The 24,694-nt window shown below is 42.6% G+C and overlaps 1 protein-coding gene and 2 long non-coding RNA genes across 39 annotated transcripts in view; 1 reads left to right on the forward strand and 2 right to left on the reverse strand.

Annotated features, from left to right (window-relative positions):
* The window catches only part of LOC119437012 (uncharacterized), a 156,576-nt gene that overhangs the window by 83,364 nt on the left and 48,518 nt on the right, over window positions 1-24,694 (forward strand). For 10 of the 36 annotated variants that reach the window (XR_007464807.1, XR_007464809.1, XM_049660186.1 and 7 more), the window contains one exon: window positions 6,616-6,695. The exons of 11 other annotated variants lie outside the window; for them this stretch is intronic. Coding sequence is in view for 16 of the 25 variants with exons in the window: in XM_049660186.1 (XP_049516143.1) it covers window positions 6,616-6,695 (80 nt within the window). In the remaining 9 variants the exon portion in view is untranslated. Of the gene's footprint in view, window positions 1-3,375; window positions 4,936-6,034; window positions 6,099-6,573; window positions 6,696-8,489; window positions 8,623-9,723; window positions 9,933-24,694 lie in introns of those variants that run through there. 15 more of the 36 variants (XR_007464815.1, XR_007464810.1, XR_007464813.1 and 12 more) reach the window with 8 other exon arrangements.
* The window catches only part of LOC125942114 (uncharacterized), a 111,916-nt gene that overhangs the window by 33,677 nt on the left and 53,545 nt on the right, over window positions 1-24,694 (reverse strand). The gene's annotated exons all lie outside the window — the stretch shown is intronic.
* The window catches only part of LOC125942113 (uncharacterized), a 64,247-nt gene continuing 48,612 nt past the window's right edge, over window positions 9,060-24,694 (reverse strand). Inside the window, exon 3 of the long non-coding RNA XR_007464817.1 lies at window positions 9,060-9,106. This is a non-coding gene — a long non-coding RNA (uncharacterized LOC125942113). The remainder of the gene's footprint in view (window positions 9,107-24,694) is intronic.

Genomic DNA, 24,694 nt, shown 5'->3' on the forward strand with positions numbered 1-24,694 from the left:
CAGAACGACGGACTGGCCACAGAAGACGGACGAAGAGGAGGCCCGAGAGCGAACCAACGGCAGCGAGACGAGACATCGACGGCAAGGAGCGGCACGGACACAGAGGGCGACCAAGATTCGGATGACGTCTCGCCGCTAGAATCTGTAAGCGACCAGCAGTTACCTCAGTTATTCAAGATGAACAGAGAAGTGATTTTGAAGAAGCGAAAAACGCTGAGGACGCAAATAACAAATCTAGTGAGCGATGCTGAAAAGAAACTGGAGGAGAATCAAGATCCTACAGCGATGTCGCTGATAGCCAGCCAGATTAAAGGTATTGCAGACTCGCTAAAGAAAGCGGACGAGCAGATGGAGCAGTTCATAACGCCCGAAACAGCTGACTCGGAGTTTGCGAAAACAAATGAGTACGAGCTAAAGATAATAAGTGCTCTGCACAACATCAACGCGTACCTTTCTCGGCAAGAAGTACGGCAAACAGTGAGGGAGCAAACCAATTTCAATGGCGAAACTAGACAATCTCAGCAAGCAACAACAGTGAAGCTACCGAAGCTAGAACTAATGAAGTTTGACGGCGACAAAATGAAATGGCAGAGATTTTGGCGGCAATTTGAAACAGCTGTACACGAAAGAAACGACTTGAACGAAAATCAGAAATTTACATACCTTCTGTCATCACTAACCGGAGAAGCGGCAGCTGCCGTGGAGGGACTACAGTTTTGTGACAGTAACTATGGGAAAGCCATTGATCTACTCAAGCAGAAGTACGGAAGAGAGGACGTGCTGGTAGAAATGCATATGAAAGAACTAACTAACTTGAATACAGTAGCGAGCTGCAACGACCATGACGGTTTAAGAAAGCTGTCACAAAAGGTGCAAGTGCACATACGTGGACTGGAATCCTTAGGATTGAAAAGCGAGTCCTATGCATCGATGTTGCTTCCGATCCTGAAAAGAGCTTTGCCAGTGGATATGTACATTGGATTCCAGTTAAAACAAAGAGAAGCGATCAGTGGATCTTCATCACGAGATCACAATGTGGCTTTACGTCAAGAAGATATTCTTAGGCGCTTGATGAAATACATAGAAGATCAAGTAGAGTGCAGAGAGGAATTGTCAACAGAAAGGAGAGAAAGCTACAGCCACAGGACTGAGAGTAAGCAGCATACAAGGACTGTTAATTTTCAAAGTACAGCTACAAAGTTTTGCATATTTTGCGAGAATACCACTCATTACACTGATGATTGTAGGAAAACAATGCCTTATGAAGACAGGAAAATGAAGCTCAGAGAGGCAAACAGATGTTTCCGCTGTACCAGGCCTCGCCATACTGCTAAAATCTGTAAGGCAAACATTAGGTGCAAGATATGTCGAAAATGGCATGCGACGTCTATGTGCCGAAGCAAAGAACTGACAGCACAGTGTACAACATCTACTCTTGGTGAAAGTGAAAATCAAGAAGAGAAAACATCTACATGCCAGTTTATGAACAACTCATCAAGTGTATTTTTGCAGACTGCAGTTGCATTAGCAGAAGGTAAAAGGCGGTCATGCTATTGTCGTGTTCTACTGGATACTGGCAGCCAAAGATCATTCATACTGAAAAGCCTATCTCAGAAACTTGGCTGTAAGGTTAAAGGAAAAGAAAGACTCACGATAGGCTCATTCGGAGGAGGTCAAAATGAAAGAGTCATGAATTCAGTTGAAGTTAAACTGAAAAGTATCTCCAGTAGTGGAGAAGTGGTACTGGACGCACTGGAGGTAGACATAATTTCAAAAGAAAGATTACCGTTCCTGCCTATTTCACTGCAAAAGAAGTATGAAGAGGACGGATTCAAGCTGGCTGACGGTTCATGTAAAGGCACAACATGCATGGAAATCGGAATACTTATTGGATCAGACCAGTATTGGCAAGTAATGACAGGTGGGATCCGAAGACTAGAAGAAAGCTTGACAGCAGCAGAAACCATATTCGGCTGGACAATACAGGGTCACGCTAGGATATCAGCAACAATAATGGAGAAGTCAACCGTTATGGTACTTAACGTCAACGTGGATAACTCTGAGATACAGACAGAGCTCAGCCATTTCAAGGGTATTGAAACTCTAGACATAAAGTGCCCTGAGAAAGAAACCAAGACAGAGACACAAGAGGAAGTGATTCAAGAATTCAAGGGGCACCAGTGTCAACGATTTGACGTCAGACCGCTGCACCAAGAAACAGCTCCACTTACTGCTGACAGAGTCAACGAGCGAAAACCATTTGAAGAGATCGGTGTGGAATTCGCGGGTCCATTACTTATAAAGGACGCTATGAAAGGTACTACAACACAGTATGTTGCAATATTTGTATGTGCTACCACACGAGCTGTACATCTCGAAGTTGTGGACAACACGACAACAGAAGCATTCTTACATGCATTCCGAAGATTTACTGCGAGAAGAGGGCTATGTTGCATCAGTTATAGTGACAACGCAAGGACGTTCAAGAAGGCCAACAGAGACATCAATCGTATGATAAAGGAACTACAGAAAGAAGTCTCCAAAAGAGCAAGCCAAGGGGATCAAATCAAATGGAAGTACATCGCAGAACAAGCGCCTTGGTGGGGAGGCTTTTATGAAAGAATGGTACGAAGCATGAAATCAACAATTAGGAAAGTTATTGGGAAAAGACTGTTATCAAGAGAAGAGATGCAAACACTAACAACTGAAGTTGAAGCTGCCCTTAATAACAGACCGTTGACCTATGTATACAGCGAACCAGATGAACCTCTACCTATTGTGCCGGCTGATATAATAGGTGGAAAGCATAGGATCAAAGACAGTACAGAAAGTGAAAAAAAGATCAGCATAGAAGAAATGTGGAGAAATAAGCAAAAAATTACGAAAGATTGGCGGAAGAGATGGAACAAGGAATATCTGAAAGAACTGACAGAGCAGTGTAACGCAAGAAAGCAAGAAATGACAGTGAACCAAGGAGATATCGTTTTGATCGGTGCACGTGCTCCTAGATCCTTCTGGAACCTGGCTAAGGTCATTGAAGTATATTCTGGAGTCGACGGGAAACCGCGCTCCTGTCTCTTAAAATCCAAAGGAAAACTCGTTCGGAGACCTGTTCAACACCTATACACACTCGAAGGTTGCTTCCACTGATGAGAAGGAAACTTTTCGCGGCCGGAAGCTATTGAAACTCATGAGAGTGGACAAGACGAGAAAGAAGAAGACGGCGGGCTCCAAAGGCGCGCGCGCTAAGAAAAGCAATAAAGAAAAGAAAAAGAAGAATCTTGATTTCGTTCGCATCGAACGCAGCTGTCTCGTCTCGTTTCTGCGACAACGTCCATCCCATGTCACCCTGTACCCCCTGATTTGGTGTATTTCCGTGTGCTCCCAGAGCCAGTCTACCTACCCCTCGCTGCTTAACTTCCAACCTTGCTCGAACCTCTGATCTCATGCACAGGACCGCATTGCCGAAAGTCAAACTAGGGACCATCACCCCTTTCCAAATCCCTCTCACCACTTCGTACCTATTGTAATTCCACAGTGCCCTATTTTTCATCACAGCTGCATTTCTGCTACCTTTAGCCGTCACATATTTTTCATGTTCCGTTAGGTACTCAGCCCCATTGTTTATCCACACTCCAAGATATTTGTACTTATCCACCACCTCCAGCGTAACCTCCTGTATCCTATGCTCGCTGCCCTGATTATCATTAAAAGTCATGACTGCCGATTTTTCTTTACTAAACTTCAAACCTAAGCTATCTCCCTCTTTACCACAGATGTCCATTAATCTCTGCAAGTCTTCCTTGCTGTCAGCCATAAGTACAATGTCATCTGCATACATCAGTCCTGGTAATGACTGTTTAATCCATTCTCCCTGCTTGAAATAGGAAAGGTTGAAGCCAAGTCCGCTCCTCTCTAATTTTTTCTCTAATCCTTGTAAATACAGCATGAACAACAGAGGTGACAGAGGGCACCCCTGCCTAAGCCCCTGCTGTATCTCTATAGGCCCAGATACCTTGTTTTCCCATTTTATAAGCACCCTGTTACTTTTATAGATATCTTTTAAAAGATTTCTTACTCCATCTTCCACCTCTAGAGTGCCCAGTATGTCCCACAAATCCTTTTGGATTACACTGTCATAGGCTCCCTTGATATCCAGAAAGGCAAGCCATAGGGGCCTGTGTTCCTTTTCTGCTATTTCAATACACTGTGTCAATGAGAACAGATTATCTTCTAACCTTCTTTGTTCGCACACTAGGAGCACACAGCCGCACTGCAGCGCTCCTAGCGGCAGCGGCCGACATTCATTGCAAACGGTGCCACTCGGGAGGCTGCGGTTGGCACACTAGCCAGTATAGTCTAGGCACTATAGTTCGGCTACAGTGTAACGTTTGTTCGGCCCACTCGACCATTGTCTATAATAGTACACTCTAGAAAAAACCATGGAGGAAGAAAAAAAAAACGGTCGCTGGCGTACGCAAGCAATGTCTCGTTCGTAGGTTCGTACATTGCGCTAGTTGTGTGCTGTTCTAAGCTGTTCTATACATTTATTTGATATCAACTAGCTGTGCCGACGCTGTTTGCCATGTGTTTTGTGTGATGTAGCGGTTTCGGTTTTGAAACCCACATAATCCGCACCCAGGGGACGCTGTTTGCAACTACGCCCGCCTATATAAGGACTTGTTTCCAAAACGAGTTCGTCTTATTATCCTGTCCCAGACTTCCTTAGGTCAATGTGTCTGTGAGTTTCCCGCGTGCCTTGCGTGGCATGCATGGCCGCCACGCCGATACAACAGTTTTGCATCAGTGGTTTGTGACTTCGGCTGTATTGCGTTTTTTCGCCGACGGCTTACTACCACAATGGCGGGGTCTGCGTTCGCTACCTTCGTTCTCGATCCGCCTTTGTACGTCGCACATTCGATAGCACTTTTTCAGGTAAGTGAAATACTTTGCACTTTGTTTTTCGTCAACAATGTCCGAATTTTTTTTAGGTGTTAACATTGAAGGTTGGGCTCTACTGCCTTGTTGGTTTTTGTCAGATTTTTTATACGCGGGTTCTGCATGTTTATAGTCTTTGTGGTTAACGTAGCATGAAACAACCGAAGGGAGTGCATTCAGCGAGGATACTCTGATCACAATCATGAGCCAGACTGTACTCGCCCTATCTTGTGTTCTTTTGTTCTTGCCTGGGTACGTTACACTGTAGCATTGCGCACGCGCATGTCACTATACAGCTTGTAAGTATAAACCGCATGCAGGCGATCTTGCGCGCGACAGCGACAAGCGACGCGATATAGAGATTGCTGTCGCGTTCGCTCGTCGCCTACAAGTCGTATGCGAGCGACGAGGCTAGCGACGTCTCCTCGGTGTTGCCGGTGTGAGGGCAGCAAGTACTCGCCGAAACTGGCGTGACGCGTGCTTTATTAATTTAAGTTCATGTGTTTTAGCGTAAAGAGAATAAATATTTCTAAACGTTTTGCACTACGTTATTATTCTTGCACATAACAAAATCTAGTCGTTCGCTCGTCCCGTGCGACAAGCGGTAGTACTTGACTGATGTATATTCAGTAATTTCAGTTCCGGCTTCGCGCTATTGGCTAGTCGCTCATAGCACTTCCGGGCGACGAATTCTAGATTTCCAGATCCGAGCGACAAGAACTAGCGATCTGCTCGCGCGATGGCCGGTTTCGTCGCTCAAAGCCGTCGCGCACAAAATCGCTCTCATGCTGTTTGGGCTGTAGCGTTCCCACCACAATGCTTACTTCTATGTAGAATGTACTAGAACCATTGTCTAGTACACTCTACTTCTATGCATTGTCAAATGCAATCGGTGGCTGATGCAAAATTGTAGTTTTTTTTTCTTTTTTTTTTTTACGACTAAGCTGCAAAAACTTGTAGCTTAGTACATGTTTTATCTGTGAGTGCAATCAGGACTACTTGTCGTTTAATGAATAACCGTGATTCACCTCATTTGTAATTGCTTATCTGGCTTTCAACTGACCTGATCTCTTATTTTGTTCTTCTCACTGTTTAGACGGCGGGACATCTTGGTGTCTGAGCGCCAGCTGGATGGGCGGGACCTCATCATTATGATCAGTGTAAGCCAATGTACTTTACCCTCTCTGATCCTCGCAGTGTATGTGGGTTAAGACCAGGTAGCACTTCACGGTAAAATACCTAGCATTTAGCAAACGAGCATTACAAAAAAAAAAAAGAAAATTACACTGGTCCCTAATCGGCTGCCACTATTGTTTCTCAGCACAGTGTACACGGTTTACTTCTACTACTTTGTTTTCCTAAGCCTTCCAAAACTCAACTGTAGGTCGTCAGTACTGTGTAAGAACTCTCAAATTAACTCTGTTGTGTCATGATTCACCAGTATTTCATACATGAGTAAAATTTTGCTACAACAGTGTACGTTGCACCTTGCTTTCCCAATGTGCAAATCTGTTCCAAGCCAGTATGTGATGAGTTTTGTATTGTAAAAGGTTTTCTGTGATTTAGTTTCTTCACAGGAATTTGCTGTACAGCATCAACGAGGAGTCTCATTTCGTATCTTTGTGTGTGCTGCAGGATGTATGTTTTGCTGCTTGGATTGATAAAACATGGGCCAAGGTTTCCATACAAGAACAAAGTTCAATTTGGCTGTACCACCATCAGTGCTTGGGTGGCGCCTGCCGAATGAATCATCGTAGGTAGGTTGTGCGGACTAGTCAACCTTACTCTGAGGGGATCGAACAATGACGTGCGATGGCGCATTTGTCTGAGATTGTGTTCTTGCCTGTCGGTGTAGCACACGCATGATGCTGCGGGTTCCAGCAGTGTGCAGAGCTGCTTTGCAAAAATTTTTCATAAATCTAATTTTACCCGTGCTGCTTTTTTTTTTTTTTTTTTTGTCATCTATTTCAGTAATATCAATCCGAGGTGTTATCAGAATTTAGCAACTTGTTTTTCTTGGCCCTCTGTCATGTTTCACCTTTCGCTAGGTGGACCATTACCTGAATAGTTTTTGTGTGTAGTAGCTTATTAGAGTTTTAGAATAGGGCCCCAAAGAGTTGTGCGGGTGTTAGCGTTGGGGCATTTAGTGAAGAGTTTTAGAGTAGGGCTTTCGGTTGCGAATAGCGTCTTGCATTTGCAGCGCTACCACGTCGTCAAAGAAACTATTATAAATATTAAAATAAACTATACCATTTTATGATAGCAAGAGTAATTTTGGCTTTTGTGGTTTTGCGTTTAATTACAATTGAAAGGTTATTCTATTAGTAGCAAGCGATTTGTTGCACTTAATTTTGAGTAACCAACTTCACGTGCCTTCACCAGCCAAGCTAATCCACATTAGGCCTACCAGCCAAGAAATCGACAATCGAATTCGGAATTAGCGGCGTCTAATTAATCAATATCATTACAAACGTTAGTTGAGAGAAAGCGATAACCGCAGTAACTTCTCTTAGCTTACGAACTTCACGCGTTACCATGAATCGAGTCGTTTGGTACTCGGTTCGAGCCGTCACTTCGATGGGTGCCACCATGTTTGTTGACGCAAAGCTTTTGGGGCTCCCGCTAAATCAGTGAAATAGCCTGCCCACTACAAAGCCCAAACGCAGTTTGCGTTTTGCGCATGCGCAGTGGTGTCGACGCAATTTCTTTGGGGCCCCAAAACGTTTGGGGACCCTATTCAACTCTCTATGAACTGCTAGTCAGTGCAGATGCTCAGAATTATCTGAGGCTATGGATGCACTGACGAACTTGCAACCTCTACAAATCGCTTTGCACTTTCTGGTGCAAACAGTATGTTCACACCCCTAAGACAGGGGGCAATGTACTCGTTTGATCACATGAGATTCTTCCAATTTTGTATGAGGTTTCATCCAAGGTTGCGCATTATTGGTGTGCGGTATTGCCCGAAGCCAATTAGGGTCTCATGAAAATAAATCAACAAAAGTGATTGACCCAACCCCAGAAGCACTGCATTGTGATACATGTGTTGCCTGCTTAACCTGTAATATGTCATGCTTAAGTATGAAAAAAAAAAGGGGGGGGGGGGGGGGGGCAGCTAGACAGTGCAAAATGCCAAACTTGGTTTCGGTCTAATTTACATGCGATATAACTTGCTAATCAAGATAGCAGATTGTTCACGTGCAAAATGGTTAACTGTTTTAAACTGATTATTATTTGCAGAGAGGCTTTCAGACTTGTTTGCCAAGTTCATAAGTGCCTTTTTAGCCACTAAACACCCTACTATATTAATTTGAAGGCACTTCTCTGTCTGACTCTGCTCTGCATTTTAATAACTATGTGCCAGGAAATTTACTAGTAATTAAGCATCATCACATACATACCTTAAGACACCGGTACTTTAAGACAAAGGAGGGCTTAAATTTATTTTTAATGTGAGGAAAAATTCTTGCTTGGCACATATTGCTAATTGAAGTTCCAATTTGCACATTCTGATTTCCTTGTCCTTTTTTTTTTTTTCTTCCTCGGTGCAGATTTTGCTTGCCTCATCGACAGGCGTGAACATATCAAGTGCACTTCACGCTTGTCGTTTCTCGCGGCCGGGAAGTGTCGCCGTCGGTCACCTGGGACTGATGGATGAGCAATTAGTCCCCAGACTGCAATGGGTCCTCGGCCTCGTGCATAGCTGAAACGGCAACGAGAGACCCTTGGTGTGTTTCCGTGAATTACCAGCGCCACCCGAACTACGACTAGTCCCGGCGCCGACTGCGACGCGCCAACCTGGAGCCCTTTCGAGACAACAGCCACCGACCCCTGGAAATGGTGGCTTCCGTGAACTGCCCGCTACGGAGAGGCGACTCTTGCAAAGGGTCAGCATCTACCAATCCTGTGGGAGCCAGATCAACGTTCGGTTCCCAAGGTGTCGACTGCTGCCTGTGTTCGGGGGCGACCTGGCAAGATTGGAGGCGGAGCCCAGCGGGAAACGATGGCACATCATGTTCGGGATATGGCGACCTGGTCCAAGATGGTGATTGGCTAAGAACTAAAGTGCATTGCCTCGTCGAGTGAAGGAGAGGAAACGAAAGGGATAAAACAATGGGACTTGAGTGTTGTGAAGACGCTCTATGTTGAATGCTTGGAGATGTAAACGCTACTACGTGCAAAGATGTTAGCATGTAGACTGCTCCAATATCATGAAGCCCTTCTTGTAAAATACCACATGTAAATTTGTATATAAAACAGTTTTTTGATCTCTCTGGATATCTCCTCCTCTTGGCACGGCACCACCCATGGAACCTTCGTGGCTGCTTGGCTTTCGCAACAGTGTCTAAAAAAAAAAAAAAAAATGACAGTATATTCTAATTTATCCTTCAGTTCTGGTAACATGCAATATGCAAGGGATTCACTAATGGAGGGTATGCCAAAGAACTGGCAATACTTAACAAGGGACACCCCCAAAGTAAGTTACAATTTACGTTTAAATGAAGCACTGACGTTGGGAAATATTTGTATTGCTGGATAGAGTGGTGTGCAGAGGGCTTTTCCAGATGTGAATCATTCTTTATTTTTAAGAATTCATTGTAGCACAGCATTCTGTTTCGTATACTTGTGTAATGCTATTCTGCCGGCTGTAACTGATAACAGGATGTCATCTCTGCCTGAACCGCAGCATCACTGACAAAAATGTTTCCCTGCGAGAAACTATTTCAGTTTGCAGGAGACCCAGCAGGGCAAAGTTTTCTCGACAGTGATGTGTTTCATGCAGAGGTGACATCGGCATACAATACAGATCTTGTTTTATATACAGAGTAATATTGACCGGTGGCATTCAATTGATTGCTCTAAGCAAAGTGCACTAGTCGACCAATCTGGCTGTGCTACACTATTCCTATGGTTCACATCTGGAAAAACAACCTGTGAATCACTCTACCCGACAATATAAATGTTTTTCTGGTGTCTGCGCCTCATTTCAAATAAATTGTGGACAAACCTCGTGTTACTCTAGCCGCTGCCACGAAAATTTAAGAGAATGTCTAATACAAGTCTTCAGTTCTTGTCAAGATGTCTGTTAGCCAACTTTTACGGTAACGCTAGCAGGGCTTCTGGGCTACGGGAGTACTTTTCGTCATTGAAGAATGGAGGGGAGCGCAGCGGAGGCCGGTGTTTGATTGCCAATAACTCCGCTTCTGCTGAATGCATTGAAATACTTTTTGTGGCAAAGCATTTCTGAAATAACCTATTTTCACTTCAAGTGTCTCTCCACTTCGATGAAAAGTGGTTCAGGGCCCCTTTAAAGTGAATAACAGTTATCGATATACATAATTACATTTACTGGGCCCTCTTTAGACAACATGGGGTGAACATTGTAAGCCATGTCAAAAGCAGAATTGCGAACGATGTGACACAGGATGAAGAAAAGAGGCAGAGGGCAGAGCACTCTGCCCTGTGCATCTTTTGTTCGTCCCGTGTCGTGCTGTTAAAAATTCTGCTATGTGACAAGATGTACCAGGCAGCCCAATGAACATGCTGCTATTGTGAAGTATAGCTGTTCCAAGTAAGCAGAGTGACTAATTAATGCTTGTACCAGGCCTAAGTTTTCTGAAAGTTAACTCGGACTAATGAAGCTTGGCCCAAAGGCATACAAAAATGGTGAATCTTATAAATTTTGAAGCATTGGGTAGACTTTAAACATTTACTTTCAAAGTGTGATCTTAAGTGTTTGCAAGTTCATCCAAGTATCTCATTGCATATTGTATGCAATAAGATACTTCAAAGATGCATTTGTAGAGCATATACAGGGTCTGTCCTGAAAATAATGTCAGTTAATTTATTGTGACGCGACTACGTCAGAGCGCAGTCTAACCGGTTGAAACTGGTAGAACATGCCCTTTTAGATCGGCAACTGTTTCGGTGGCACAAGGCCTTTGTGGAAGGCCGGAAAAAGGTCGAAGACTAGGACCGAGCCGGACGGCCATCCACGACCACCACGGCCGACAATGACACGAGTGAGGGAACTGTTAAACTCAGACCGACGATTAAGTGTTCGTTTAATGGCCGAGATGTTAAACATTCCGAAAACTCAAGTTCATGAAATCGTTACAAACGATATCGGCATGCAGAAGGTGTGCGAAAATGGTTCCAAAAGTGCTCGGTGACGACCAAAAGTCCCGCCACGTTGAAACGTGCTTAGAAAACCTCGACATTTGCAAACGTGATTGAAAATTTTTGGACAACATTATTACAGGTAACGAGACTTGTGTACTATTTGAATATGACCCGGAGTCCAAAAGGCAATCATTGGAGTGCACACGCACTCGGCCCCTCGCCAGAAGAAAGCCAGGATGAGTAAATTAAAGATCAAGATCATGCTTGTTTTTTTTTTTTTTTTACCTCCACGGACTGGTTCATCACGAGTTTGTAGAACCTGGAACCTGTAGAAATAGTATAACATAAATATAAGTTCTGAACTCACATGTAAACTGTTCAGATTTACACACTGGCATACATGTGCCTAAACATGTGTTGCATGAACATCAACTAGTGCAGAACTCTGGGATACGATACAACCATTGCTGAGGACATCGATGCAGGGGAGGATCCACAGAGTTGGAAGCCATAAAAAGGTAAAGGGAGGACTTGCTGCACACTCAATACTGTCAGTCGGCATGTCTTGACCGGGGAGGGGAGCCCACTAGATCCACCAGTGCATCGATGTCAGATGACCAAGCTGTTGACAGCCTGACTGACGCTTGTCGATGGTGTCGAAGTGATGATTTGAGCAATATTCAGGTGCGAGTCAAGTGACAGGGACATCAAATGAAGTAAGGCCAAACGGAGGGATGTATTGTTTGCAAAGTATAAAATACAGATGAGTGTGAGTACATGAAAGAGTATGATTTTACAACTACAGCTTTGTAGAATAATACCTCAATCTAAATAATGTTCACCTGTGGGGCGTCATTTCATCACACGCAAGTTGTTTCCAGCACTTCCAACTTTTATATTCAACATATCGTGGAGTGGAGTTGATATTTAAAAAGTTGAAGAACATGAATAGTTGCACGTGGCCAACACGGCTTGCCTTTGAGATCAACCCGCCAAGCCTTTTGAATACAAACCCCCAGCTGGCCTGGCAACAAAGCAAGTCCTGCCATGGATACCGGGTACAAGCACGTAGCATGCGGGAAAGAATGCTGTTGGATCTGCAACGGACACCCCATTTAACATTGCCGAGCACAACGGCGCTGCTAGATGGCAATTTCTGCACAGTATCGCTTTTCACACCCATCCTCTGGTAGAGTAATTGCATGTCAAGTAATCTGTAGGCTTACATGTAATGAAGCAACACATAATTGGTAGACGATGCAGGGTAATTTATAATTTTGATGCGTGTGATAGCTTGCAACAAGCCCTGTTGCGTTTTTGTCTTCGGTCAAAGCAATCGCTTATCTAGCTTATCGATCTGTGCCAAGTTTATGTTGGTCTCACAAGTTCCTTAAGGTATATTCGACACACTTCTGAAGAGTTTTCCTTTAGCCATGTCCTTAACATGGTACCTCAAGCAAACATAAGTGCATGCAATCTGTCTTACGATTGCAAACAAACCGCCACGGCACAACAGCATCGCAACGAATGTGCTCGGCAATGACAGATGCATGACTGGAAGATAGGAACTGATGTCAAGTGCAATCTAGTACAATGATTGTCAAAAAGTGTCATTTTTGCACACTAAATATGTGTGTTGGCTATTATATTCAGTGCTCTTGACTGCCAGTCCATAAGATAACAAATCTGGATGCTTGAGCGTTACCATATTTACTCACATGATGCTTGCACCACTACATGGCCAACAAAATTTTTTTTGCTCCAGTAATCGTGCCACCCTCAAAAATTGCTGCAGGGACAGTTATCTGCTTGTATCAATATCAGTGGTGACACCGACAAGTCGCTATACTTATTCATTTAGTGACACTCGGTTCATACGCAAATAAAGGGCCTTTGCAATTATTGATTGTGTTGAACCTGTGCTCATCAATCACGTAGCAATAAGTACTGAAGGTGGATCCACAGTGGCCATGAAGTGGAACTTGATGCGATACAATTCCCACTTGAGTGCATGAGCGTTTCCTTAAATGCTTATTGAAAGGTAAATATTTCAAGGATATTACAGATTTGTTCAACACAAGCTGCAATACCTCATTTCAATGCCTGTCTGCATTCAGCTGATCAAACTTGAATCACTGTCTCAACTTTTAAACACATTTGTGAGGCTAGCTTTAACCATGATACAGATGCTGCATGCCAGCTAGAAAACCGACCCTATAGCTTGGCATTGGTGCTGTAACATACTCTGCAGCTTCTCTGGCAATCCTATTACACTCTGGTCCTTTTGGGTATTATCCAAAAATGAAGGTGCATGTATTTAGCTGCTCCTCCTGTGCACACTCGACTCTTGCCAAAGCTGCAGTGAATGCCGAGGAAATCACGCATGTGGGTGGAGCACAAAAAAAAAAAAAAAAAAAAAAACATAATTGTGACACAATCATTCAGTGGGAAGAGAATGTGAAAGTGAAATGAACAACCAATTCACCTCAAGTAGCTGCTCGCCGTTTTTGTTGAATGGCTCGCCATTAAGCTTATTGATGAGCTGGGCCACACCTAGGACTAGACGATTGGCATTGTAAATTGGGATGCAGATCAGATGGACTTGTGTTGGAACGAGCTCCCTTCATCCACCTGCAGCATTAGTGATGCCAAAACAAGCGTGTTAGCAGCATTGCATGGTGGGTGCCAATTAAGTCAAGAAAGTACAGTATAATCAACATTATACTTTTCATACAAGACGATAGTAATTTGATGACTTCAGAACCTTACGAGACATAGCACGAGGTTCCATTACCATTAAAACATGTGCAAATGCAGCGAGGGTCACAACACTGTTAACAATTTCAAATGAATTTTGGTCAACAGAAGTTCTTGGATGCGCACCAAAAGTAACATATAAATTCTGCATAGTGCTGCAGCTGCAAAATGCAGCTTAAGCAGTAGGTCAACATGTATTTGGCTGTAAAAGATCAAAATAAGGCCCATATATTCTGTATTGAAATACAGGGCCTTCATGTAGAAGAAATTTAATGAGCTATTACAGTCTGTTTTGCAAGTGGTGCTGCTGTTCTATCCACAAGCATAAATTTATACAGCTCTCAGTTGCAAAGAGGAAAGAGGTCTATATTAAATCAATCTTGCCAAAGTGCATACGCTAAAGAGACATGCAGCAAAAAAGAGGAATGTGTGTGTTATTTTGGTGAGATGTGCAATCATGTTCTGGATATTGTCCAGTGGATAACTATGCACTGCAACAAAAGTTACTAGAGCTACATACAAAATGAGTAAAATAGTTTGGGAGCTTTGTATAGTGTCTGAGCAATGCAATGAGATGCTTCAAAGATGTGTTTGTGGAGCATATATGTACAAACAGAAGGAGCACACAAAGGTACTTTTGCTAATTATCTCTCATTTTTATTTTATGAACATTATCACTCCTGTACGTGTCATTTCCTTTTATGTGTACACATATGTCCAATAAAAATCTACATTTCATTGTAGATGTATACATAATTATTTTCTTTTGCATACTTTCTGCAATGAGTTGGTTCCTTATGACAGCTAGTGATATGTGCTAACAAAGTTGCCCATGCCATCTATTCACATTTAATAATGTGTTGTGGTGGGTGATATGATATGATATTCTGTGATATGATGGAATACTGCACTGCGAAGCAATACTGAGGACAAGGACGTAAAGAGGTAGGAAACTAGACACACATGAAGTGCAGAAACTAACAGCTGTTTAATGACAGCGACGAAAAAAACTATACGCAGCGAGAGCTGTGTTCCATCATATACACATTTAGTTGCAAGCAAATTTCAATGTTTCCTAGGTCAGCCCTCTATCGGACAAAGACTGTTAAATAGAGGTTATATTTTTTTTTAATTGTTGCACATCTTTTAGTTGCCTTTGCCATATACTTGAATCAGCCCTTAATGGAAGGCCCATAATAGCAGAATGAGAAGACTCATTAAAGAATGGAAACGACTATTAGTGATGCTATACTTGCGGACAACTTTCTGTGGCAATGAAGGGTAAGCTATGGAGGCAAAAAGTGCTTTAAAAGAGCACTTTTTAAAAAAATGTACCCGTTTTCATCCGCATTAGTTAAGCTGGGTGAGAAAAAAAATAGCATCTTAGTAACAACAGCAAAATAAAACAAAATAAACCACTTAGTGTAAAATTTGACTTATTATTCTGCTGTATTCCTTGATAGTTTGCTGTTTGCAACCTGATGCGATGCCAAGATCGAAGAAGGTGTTTAGGAAACGTCGCTTCTGCGGCAATCAGCATGCGTCAACTGTTACTGAAGTGCAATCGCCCGAGAGGAGCCCGACAGCCAGACAAGCGCCCACCACCAACGTGGCTTCTTCAAAGCTGTCACATTCGCCAGCGTGTATTGACAGTGAAAAGGTGACTTTTACTGACGGTGGCTATGGACTGCTTGACATTGACCTTTTGAGTGTTGCTATTACTGAAAGCTGTGTGGAGGAAACATGCAACTGGTAGACAACACCACGATGCGTGTAGGAGTTGTCTGCACTTATTCTCTTGATTGCAAGTGCTCATTTTCCCAACAATTTGCTACATCGAAGAAAACAGCGGCCGGTCTTTGCGAAGCAAACGTTCGGATTGTCTATGCGCTGCGATGTATCGGAGCGCTGTTAAGCCAATTTATCACCAACTTGCTAATCCCGAATTACTTGCTAAATGCCTCCTTGGCAAAACTCAAAACCCCAACGAGTCCCTTCCACGTTTGAGTGAATGCAAAGCCATTGCATGTGGAAGCTACGCTAATTCAGTCAGTATCCCTTCTAAGAAACCAAAAGTGCTGTCACATGCAGCTGGGATACTTGGTGCAGTAACACACGCGCAGAAGCTCCGCCCCCGTAACTTTCCCTTCATTGTCACAGAAAGTTGTCCGCGAGTAGAAGCGCAGACCTTTGGATCGAACCGGTCATCCTTATAGGCGTCAGGTATGTTGAGAGTCTGCAAGAAAAGAAGAGAAGGGCTATAATGACATATGATACTCGATCTTAATGAATGTATAATATAGTATAACTGTGGCCATTTCGCTGAAACGTCAAAGCATTGACAACGATTTCTAAGTATTCAAATATTACATGAAGTGTCAGACTTGTAGTTTTATGGGCAGTATACGTTACAGTAAACATTCGCTTACTAACTAAATATGCGTGGTGTCCCATGGCCAAACACGAATATGAACTTGATGACACCGAGCACTCACAGTCACAAAGCTGGCATGATGAGCAGCGGTGGCAGTGGGGAGTGCGCATTCCTTGTCCCAAAGCTAACATTCCCGCACTGCCACTTCTTTATTTTGCCATTTCGCGATGCTGGATCTCTGAAGCTCAGCAGATCATATGGCTTCCAACAATGGCCATGTGGGCCACTTGCGACATAGCAAGGCGGGAGCGACGATGCGAACATGCTGCAAGTGTCCATATAATTGCCATTGTATGAAAAGTTGATGCATGATTAGGGCACTGACCAAAATTCAATTTGCATCATGAATGATATCCAAGCGACATTAATATCTGTAAGCAAGAAATTTACTAATCGTATTGCATACCAATTTCCTTATCAGTACGCGCTTATACATTTATATAATGCCACAAATTATTCTATACATATTCCTGGCATATGAGGACAGCTATCAGTGATAGTGGTGCCATTATTTGACCAGTGCTCCTCACTGTCTGTTTCTTTTATTTTTTTTCTGTGTTGGAATGGGCAAGCAGTAGAATAAGCAATGCAACATCCAGTACATACCTGACCAGTTGCGACCACTGACCCTGTGATACCAGTGTTAATGGGAAAGCTGCCTTCATATGGGCAGCTTATCGCTGCTATTATATAGAGCTATGCGGCCCCGGCCGACATCGTACCACTTTTCAATTTGCGGTGTGCGGGTGCGTTTTGTGCGATTCACGCACTGCGGCGACGTCGGGAATTGCGCCGACGAGTAGGCGACCGCTCGCAGAGGCAAAGTCCGAAACCGCGTCAGCCGGGGCGGCGCGCGCAAGCGACGTTCAGCGCAACTTTTCCGTGGAAATACCGAAAGCGGCTCGCACGTTTGCCATGAATCGGTGAGCTGGGGCACCGTGGTGCACGCGAGAGGTGGAAACACCGCTTGAAAAGCAAAAATGAGGAATTTCTTTCGGCGCTAACTGCCGGCGGTGGCAGAGAATAGAGGTCATAAAAGGAAGTCATGCGCTTCACCGTAACATCAGTCCAGAAACAGATTACAGTGGTGCTTAGCTACAAATCTTGATAAAAATGATACACTCGCTAGATGCAGCTGGGGAGGCTTACCGACTATATATTCTAGGTGAAATGCTTAACCGGTCTAACTGGGTTATCCCCCAATACCCTTATATAAGCTGTTTGGACCAACAGCTTTTATTGCTTATTGCTTTTATTTGCACGGTGCTTAAGTCCTATATTGAAACACTGAACTGAGTGAGTACCAGTTCCATATTTAAGTATGGCAAATCTCCCACAAAAAGACTCTTTATCCACAGCATCATTAAATCCACCGCAGATAAATTACGCTGTGACATAGGAGGAACTTGCAACAAAATGCTAATAGGCTGAACCAACAATGGAATATTGTAGTGTTGAGATTACTTAATTGATGAGAAAAATCTAGATTCAACTATTCCATCACAAAAATAAGAATTCCGCATATAAAAAAAATCACTTCAACTCACAAAACCATGTTTGTAATTTATTATGTGGAGCTAATGCACTAATAACTGTAAATCTAAGCATTGAGACGGAGAACAGCTGTGATACCAAGCTTCTCTATGTGCAGTGATGCACTGGTACCTACCAACTAACCTCACATTTCACCTCACCACATGGCAATAATCACGTCATGAATAAGACGAAGATTTCCATTTTGTGACCAGGAGCTCGACCAGGCCTTATTACAGTCCTTTCCAGCTGTTTTAATGAAAATGGCAACATGTTTGGAGTTGCCAATTGTAATGAAATGGACACAATTGGAACTGATTGGAAAATCCCTAGTTCTAACTGGTTACGATTGAGTCAAAGTGAATCCAATTGAGTCCAATTGGACTTGGTTCCAACCAAGTGGGAATTCATTACCTGAAATCATGCAACCAATTGAGTGCGATTGGATTTGCCAGTTTGAACCAGCTAGGGGCCCACCTTACATTCCCAACTACTAAGTCTAATTGGACTACCAATAGGAATAAACTAGAACGTAACCAACTGGAAAATCATATTTCCAGTGTATGAACCCATTCAAAGTAATTGGAATGAGTTATAGCTATATGTGCATGCAGTACTAAGGCAAACCTGTTTCTGACAGCTGGAATCCTATTTAGGTTTGCTTTGAGGGGGCCTGGTATATATATATGTGTATTGGTATTGCCCGTTGGCACAATTGGTCATTCCAACCAATTGGTACCTATTGAGTACAATTGGTCACTCCAACAAAAACAAATTGGTCACGTTCCAGCTGGTCTAACTGGTCCAATTATGTACTAACTTATGATTGGAAATTTTCCCATTGGTACCAATTGGAAAATTCCCAATTGGAGTCAATTGCCCTTTTTGACAGGAGTGGCATCTGTGGCAAAAAGGAAAAAGCACAGTCAGTGGTCAGACGTCGTCAGAACCCGATTTTCTCCGGCAGCTGCAAGTCATCGTGAGTGACGACCCAGGAAAGTCAATGCGGGCCATTGCAAAGGAGCTCCAAGTCGAAGAGTCGACTGTCAGGCTCGCTGTGTATGAGTATTTGAGGTACCATTCCTATTGTAATGAGGAGCGGGCAATTTATGTCCGATAAAACTCAAAGAATCGTCTGCCCAGGTGTAAGCGCTTGTTATAAGCAAGCTGAAGAGACCTGAGGAGCCTGGAATGCTCTGTTTTTTTTTTTTTTTTTTTTTCAGATGAAAAGAACTTTGACCAAGACCAAAAAGTTAACCGCCGTAAAGACAGGTGGCCTTATGCAAGCACTGATGAGGTGCCTACAGTGATGCACACAAAATTTATGTCGTCTGTGATGGTGTTAGCCGTCATCAGCAACGAGGGTGACGTCATGCCGCCCCACTTTTTTGCAGAATGACTCCGCGTTAATGGTGCCACGTACGTGAAGGTGCTTGCCCCCGTTGTAAAGCCCTGGATGGAGACTGTTTCGAAAGGAAGACCTTATGTCTTTCAGCAATAAGATTTGGCTCCTGCCCACACCGCCTGCGTCACCCAGGAGTGGCTGGCTGACAACTTCTACGACCACGTCACTCCCAACTTGTGGCGTCCTAGTTCTCCAGATTTAAATCCGCTCGACTACTGTACTATGTCTGGAGCGTCGTTGAGAGAGAGGTCAACAAACAGCCACATAATACAAAAGACTCACTGAAGGCCACCATTGCCGACTCAATGGCCAACATCTCTAAGGACCACCTGATCCGTGCATGCAGCCGTTTCCGAAGATGAATTGAATCGGTTATTACTGCGGATGGTGGATTCATTGAGTAATTGCGGAAATAAACTGTAAGAGAAGTATTTCTCAAAGTTTGGTGAAAATATGCCTATTTTTGCTGGAGATATTCTTCTCTGCCTGAAGCCAACATTGTGTTCTCAAATACCTCGCGCACCCAGTATATATATATAACAGGAAAACGAGTAAACACATAAGATTCGAATTATACAATGTTAGCTAGGGCATTCTTGATTAGGTGGTGATTTCTGATGGAAATTACATGAGGAGGAAGGCGATTCCACTCTTCTGATGTCTGTGGTAAGAATGATTGAAAAAAAGTGTCAGTTCTGCAAAAAGGAATTCAAACTTTTTCTGCGTGATCTAAGCTAGATGAAACATACAGAGATCGGTCTTTTCATGAATAAAGACTTGGCAAACCAGAAAAGCCACAAGAACGAGAGATGTGAGCATTTTAACACTGTCAGCTCAGAACTAATAGTATGTTGATCAGCAATGATTACGTTGCATTTTCAAACGACCCCAAAACTCAGCTCAGTGAGTTTTGAGAAAATTTTCTGCACAAAAATGGCCAAATCACGTGAAAATATGTTGAAATCCATAAAATCACACTGACATACCGGCACTGCAGTTTTGAAATTCAAGAAAAGAAACTTTGGCCTTGCTAGTAGCCCACCTTTTCCCATCAAATAAATGCACAATGTTGAAAGAATACTATAACTGTCTCAACTGATATAGTGTTGCTCTTAATTTAGTGTTCCTTTAAGTGAAAATATTGCATATCATATCTATATCATAATTATTTAAAGGTGGAATTGGTTTAAGAGACCAATATTAAACGTTACTGCAATATATAGACTGGAAAAAAACTGCAGCATAAAAATGAAGATATCTATCTCTATGTCAACAGCTGCAACATGCGAGCCATGGCCGAAGCACTCTCCCGGAATCTAAAAAGGTTGCTCCCAGTTGAGCTGGCAGTGCTAATCTGCGACACTCTCGAGAAAAATGTGGAAAAAGTTTCATCTTTCCAACAATGTGCACACACCTGTGCTTTCCGTCGTCTGCTTTCTTTGCGGAGTGATAATAAACTGCCCAGGCACACTCAGTGGCATCTGCCCATCGCAAATGTCATCTGTCATCTTTCTCAAATGCCGCTCTGAATCCATTGCAAAAAAAAAAAAAAAAAAAAAAATGAGAATAGTTATACGAGGCTAGGGCAGCAGTGCGCCATGACGAAGCACGCTGCACTGAAGGCTAAGGACGTTGTGCTGCCCGGCAGACCAGTGTAATCTTGCGCGCTACACAAAGAAAGAAGACAAAAGAAGGAATGGAGGCATGTGCACTGCTAGAATGGTGAAACCCCGCCACTTTTTTTTGAGCGCCACACATTCGCACCATCAGCTCGACTGAGAGGGCACTCCAGCCACTGCTAGTGTGTTGCAGCTCATGCTGAAAGCAATATACATGCATGTATACCCTAGGTGAAAATTTGAAGTGGGATTTCAAGTGGTTTCAAGTGGTCCCATGCACTTGCTTTCAAGTGGCCATTAAAGTGGTACCACTTGGACCACAACACGTTCCACTTGCCGCCAAGTGGTTTCTAAAGTGGTCCCACTTGCTTTCAAGTGGCCATTAAAGTGGTACCACTTGGTCCACAACAGGTTACACTTGCTGCCAAGTGGTTTCTAAAGTGGTCCCACTTGCCTTCAAGTGGCCATTAAGACCCAATTGAACCACCTAAACTTGGACCACAACGGGTTCCACTTGTAACCAAGAGGTTTTTAAAGTGTCCGGCCAGCTAATTTCAATTAAGTGACCATTAAGATGGTGCCACTTGGACCACAAATTTGGTTCCCACTTTCCCACCGATTACCACAACAAATTCCACTAGTTGCCAAGTGGTTCCCACACAGTTCCAAATTACTACCACTTCCATTTACTAGCAAGTATTTCCTTAGTTTGCTCTTTTTGACCATGTGGCTACTAAAATTGTAAAAAGCCTTCAAAACAGAAGAAAGTGCCACATGACTAGTTGCGTGGTTCTTTATGCGGGCTCCTTGAAGGCTTGGAAAAAAACTTTATGCAGCACGTATTGAGAAAGGGACATGGATCAGAAGTGGATGGTCTGCAATTTTGTAATTGACAATTTTGTTCTGAATATATTTGACAACGTAATAACTGATTACGTAATTAAGGGGAATACAGTATACTCTGACTTGCTGCGAGCGACAACAGACATTAGCTTGTTCAGGCTCAGCTATGTGGCACTCGCATATTTTTAAATTATGGCACAAGTTATGGGGGACACCACTGTATAAATTGACAGCATTTGATTCAGGTGGCCACTAAAGCAGCACGTGCATGAACACTCATAGCACACAACTTAGGTATTTGGTGCAGTGGTGGTTTAATTCAAGCTTTACAGAATGAGTTAAGCATGTTAAAGTTCTAAAACATTAAACACACGCTGCATGCACTTGCAGTAATTGCTGACACTTTGCTGTACTTCAAATAATTTATTCAGTATACAAAAAGGAACAAACAAGACTACATATATTTGCAACACAATTTACACAATAATGATGTAATACACGTGAAAATGGAGCACATGAAACTTTTAGTCTTGCAAAAAGTCAACGTTGACTTTTGCAAGACTAAAAGTTTCATGTGCTCCATTTTCGTAATTACATCATTATTGTGTAAATTGTGTTGCAAATATATGTAGTCTTGTTTGTTCCTTTTTGTATACTGAATAAATTATTTGAAGTACAGCAAAGTGTCAGCAATTACTGCAAGTGCATGCAGCGTGTGTTTAATGTTTTAGAACTTTAACATGCTTAACTCATTCTGTAAAGCTTGATTAAAACCACCACTGCACCAAATACCTAAGTTGTGTGCTACGAGTGTTCATGCACGTGCTGCTTTAGTGGCCACCTGAATCAAATGCTGTCAATTTATACAGTGGTGTCCCCCATAACTTGTGCCATAATTTAAAAATATGCGAGTGCCACATAGCTGAGCCTGAACAAGCTAATGTCTGTTGTCGCTCGCAGCAAGTCAGAGTATACTGTATTCCCCTTAATTACGTAATCAGTTATTACGTTGTCAAATATATTCAGAACAAAATTGTCAATTACAAAATTGCAGACCATCCACTTCTGACCCATGTCCCTTTCTCAATACGTGCTGCATAAAAGTTTTTTTCCAAGCCTTCAAGAAGCCCGCATAAAGAACCACGCAACTAGTCATGTGGCACTTTCTTCTGTTTTGAAGGCTTTTTACAATTTTAGTAGCCACATGGTCAAAAAGAGCAAACTAAGGAAATACTTGCTAGTAAATGGAAGTGGTAGTAATTTGGAACTGTGTGGGAACCACTTGGCAACTAGTGGAATTTGTTGTGGTAATCGGTACCATCTTAATGGCCACTTGAAGGCAAGTGGGAACCAAATTTGTGGTCCAAGTGGTACCATCTTAATGGTCACTTAATTGAAATTAGCTGTCCGGACACTTTAAAAACCACTTGGTTACAAGTGGAACCCGTTGTGGCTGATTCAAGTATATGGCAAAGGCAACTAAAAGATGTGCAACAATTAAAAAAAAATATAACCTCTATTTAACAGTCTTTGTCCGATAGAGGGCTGACCTAGGAAACATTGAAATTTGCTTGCAACTAAATGTGTATATGATGGAACACAGCTCTCGCTGCGTATAGTTTTTTTCGTCGCTGTCATTAAACAGCTGTTAGTTTCTGCACTTCATGTGTGTCTAGTTTCCTACCTCTTTACGTCCTTGTCCTCAGTATTGCTTCGCAGTGCAGTATTCCATCATATGACAGAATATCATATATCACCCACCACAACACATTATTAAATGTGAATAGATGGCATGGGCAACTTTGTTAGCACATATCACTAGCTGTCATAAGGAACCAACTCATTGCAGAAAGTATGCAAAAGAAAATAAATATGTATACATCTACAATGAAATGTAGATTTTTATTGGACATATGTGTACACATAAAAGGAAATGACACGTACAGGAGTGGATAATGTTCATAAAATAAAAATGAGAGATAATTAGCAAAAGTACCTTTGTGTGCTCCTTCTGTTTGTACATATATGCTCCACAAACACATCTTTGAAGCATCTCATTGCATTGCTCAGACACTATACAAAGCTCCCAAACTATTTTACTCATTTTGTATGTAGCTCTAGTAACTTTTGTTGCAGTGCATAGTTATCCACTGGACAATATCCAGAACATGATTGCACATCTCACCAAAATAACACACACATTCCTCTTTTTTGCTGCATTCTCTTTAGCGTATGCACTTTGGCAGATTGATTTAATATAGACCTCTTTCCTCTTTGCAACTGAGAGCTGTATAAATTTATGCTTGTGGATAGAACAGCAGCACCACTTGCAAAACAGACTGTAATAGCTCATTAAATTTCTTCTACATGAAGGCCCTGTATTTCAATACAGAATATATGGGCCTTATTTTGATCTTTTACAGCCAAATACATGTTGACCTACTGCTTAAGCTGCATTTTGCAGCTGCAGCACTATGCAGAATTTATATGTTACTTTTGGTGCGCATCCAAGAACTTCTGTTGACCAAAATTCATTTGAAATTGTTAACAGTGTTGTGACCCTCGCTGCATTTGCACATGTTTTAATGGTAATGGAACCTCGTGCTATGTCTCGTAAGGTTCTGAAGTCATCAAATTACTATCGTCTTGTATGAAAAGTATAATGTTGATTATACTGTACTTTCTTGACTTAATTGGCACCCACCATGCAATGCTGCTAACACGCTTGTTTTGGCATCACTAATGCTGCAGGTGGATGAAGGGAGCTCGTTCCAACACAAGTCCATCTGATCTGCATCCCAATTTACAATGCCAATCGTCTAGTCCTAGGTGTGGCCCAGCTCATCAATAAGCTTAATGGCGAGCCATTCAACAAAAACGGCGAGCAGCTACTTGAGGTGAATTGGTTGTTCATTTCACTTTCACATTCTCTTCCCACTGAATGATTGTGTCACAATTATGTTTTTTTTTTTTTTGTTTTTTTTTGTGCTCCACCCACATGCGTGATTTCCTCGGCATTCACTGCAGCTTCGGCAAGAGTCG

The sequence above is a fragment of the Dermacentor silvarum genome, chromosome 1, assembly GCF_013339745.2.
Source record: "Dermacentor silvarum isolate Dsil-2018 chromosome 1, BIME_Dsil_1.4, whole genome shotgun sequence".
Lineage (NCBI taxonomy): Eukaryota > Metazoa > Arthropoda > Arachnida > Ixodida > Ixodidae > Dermacentor > Dermacentor silvarum.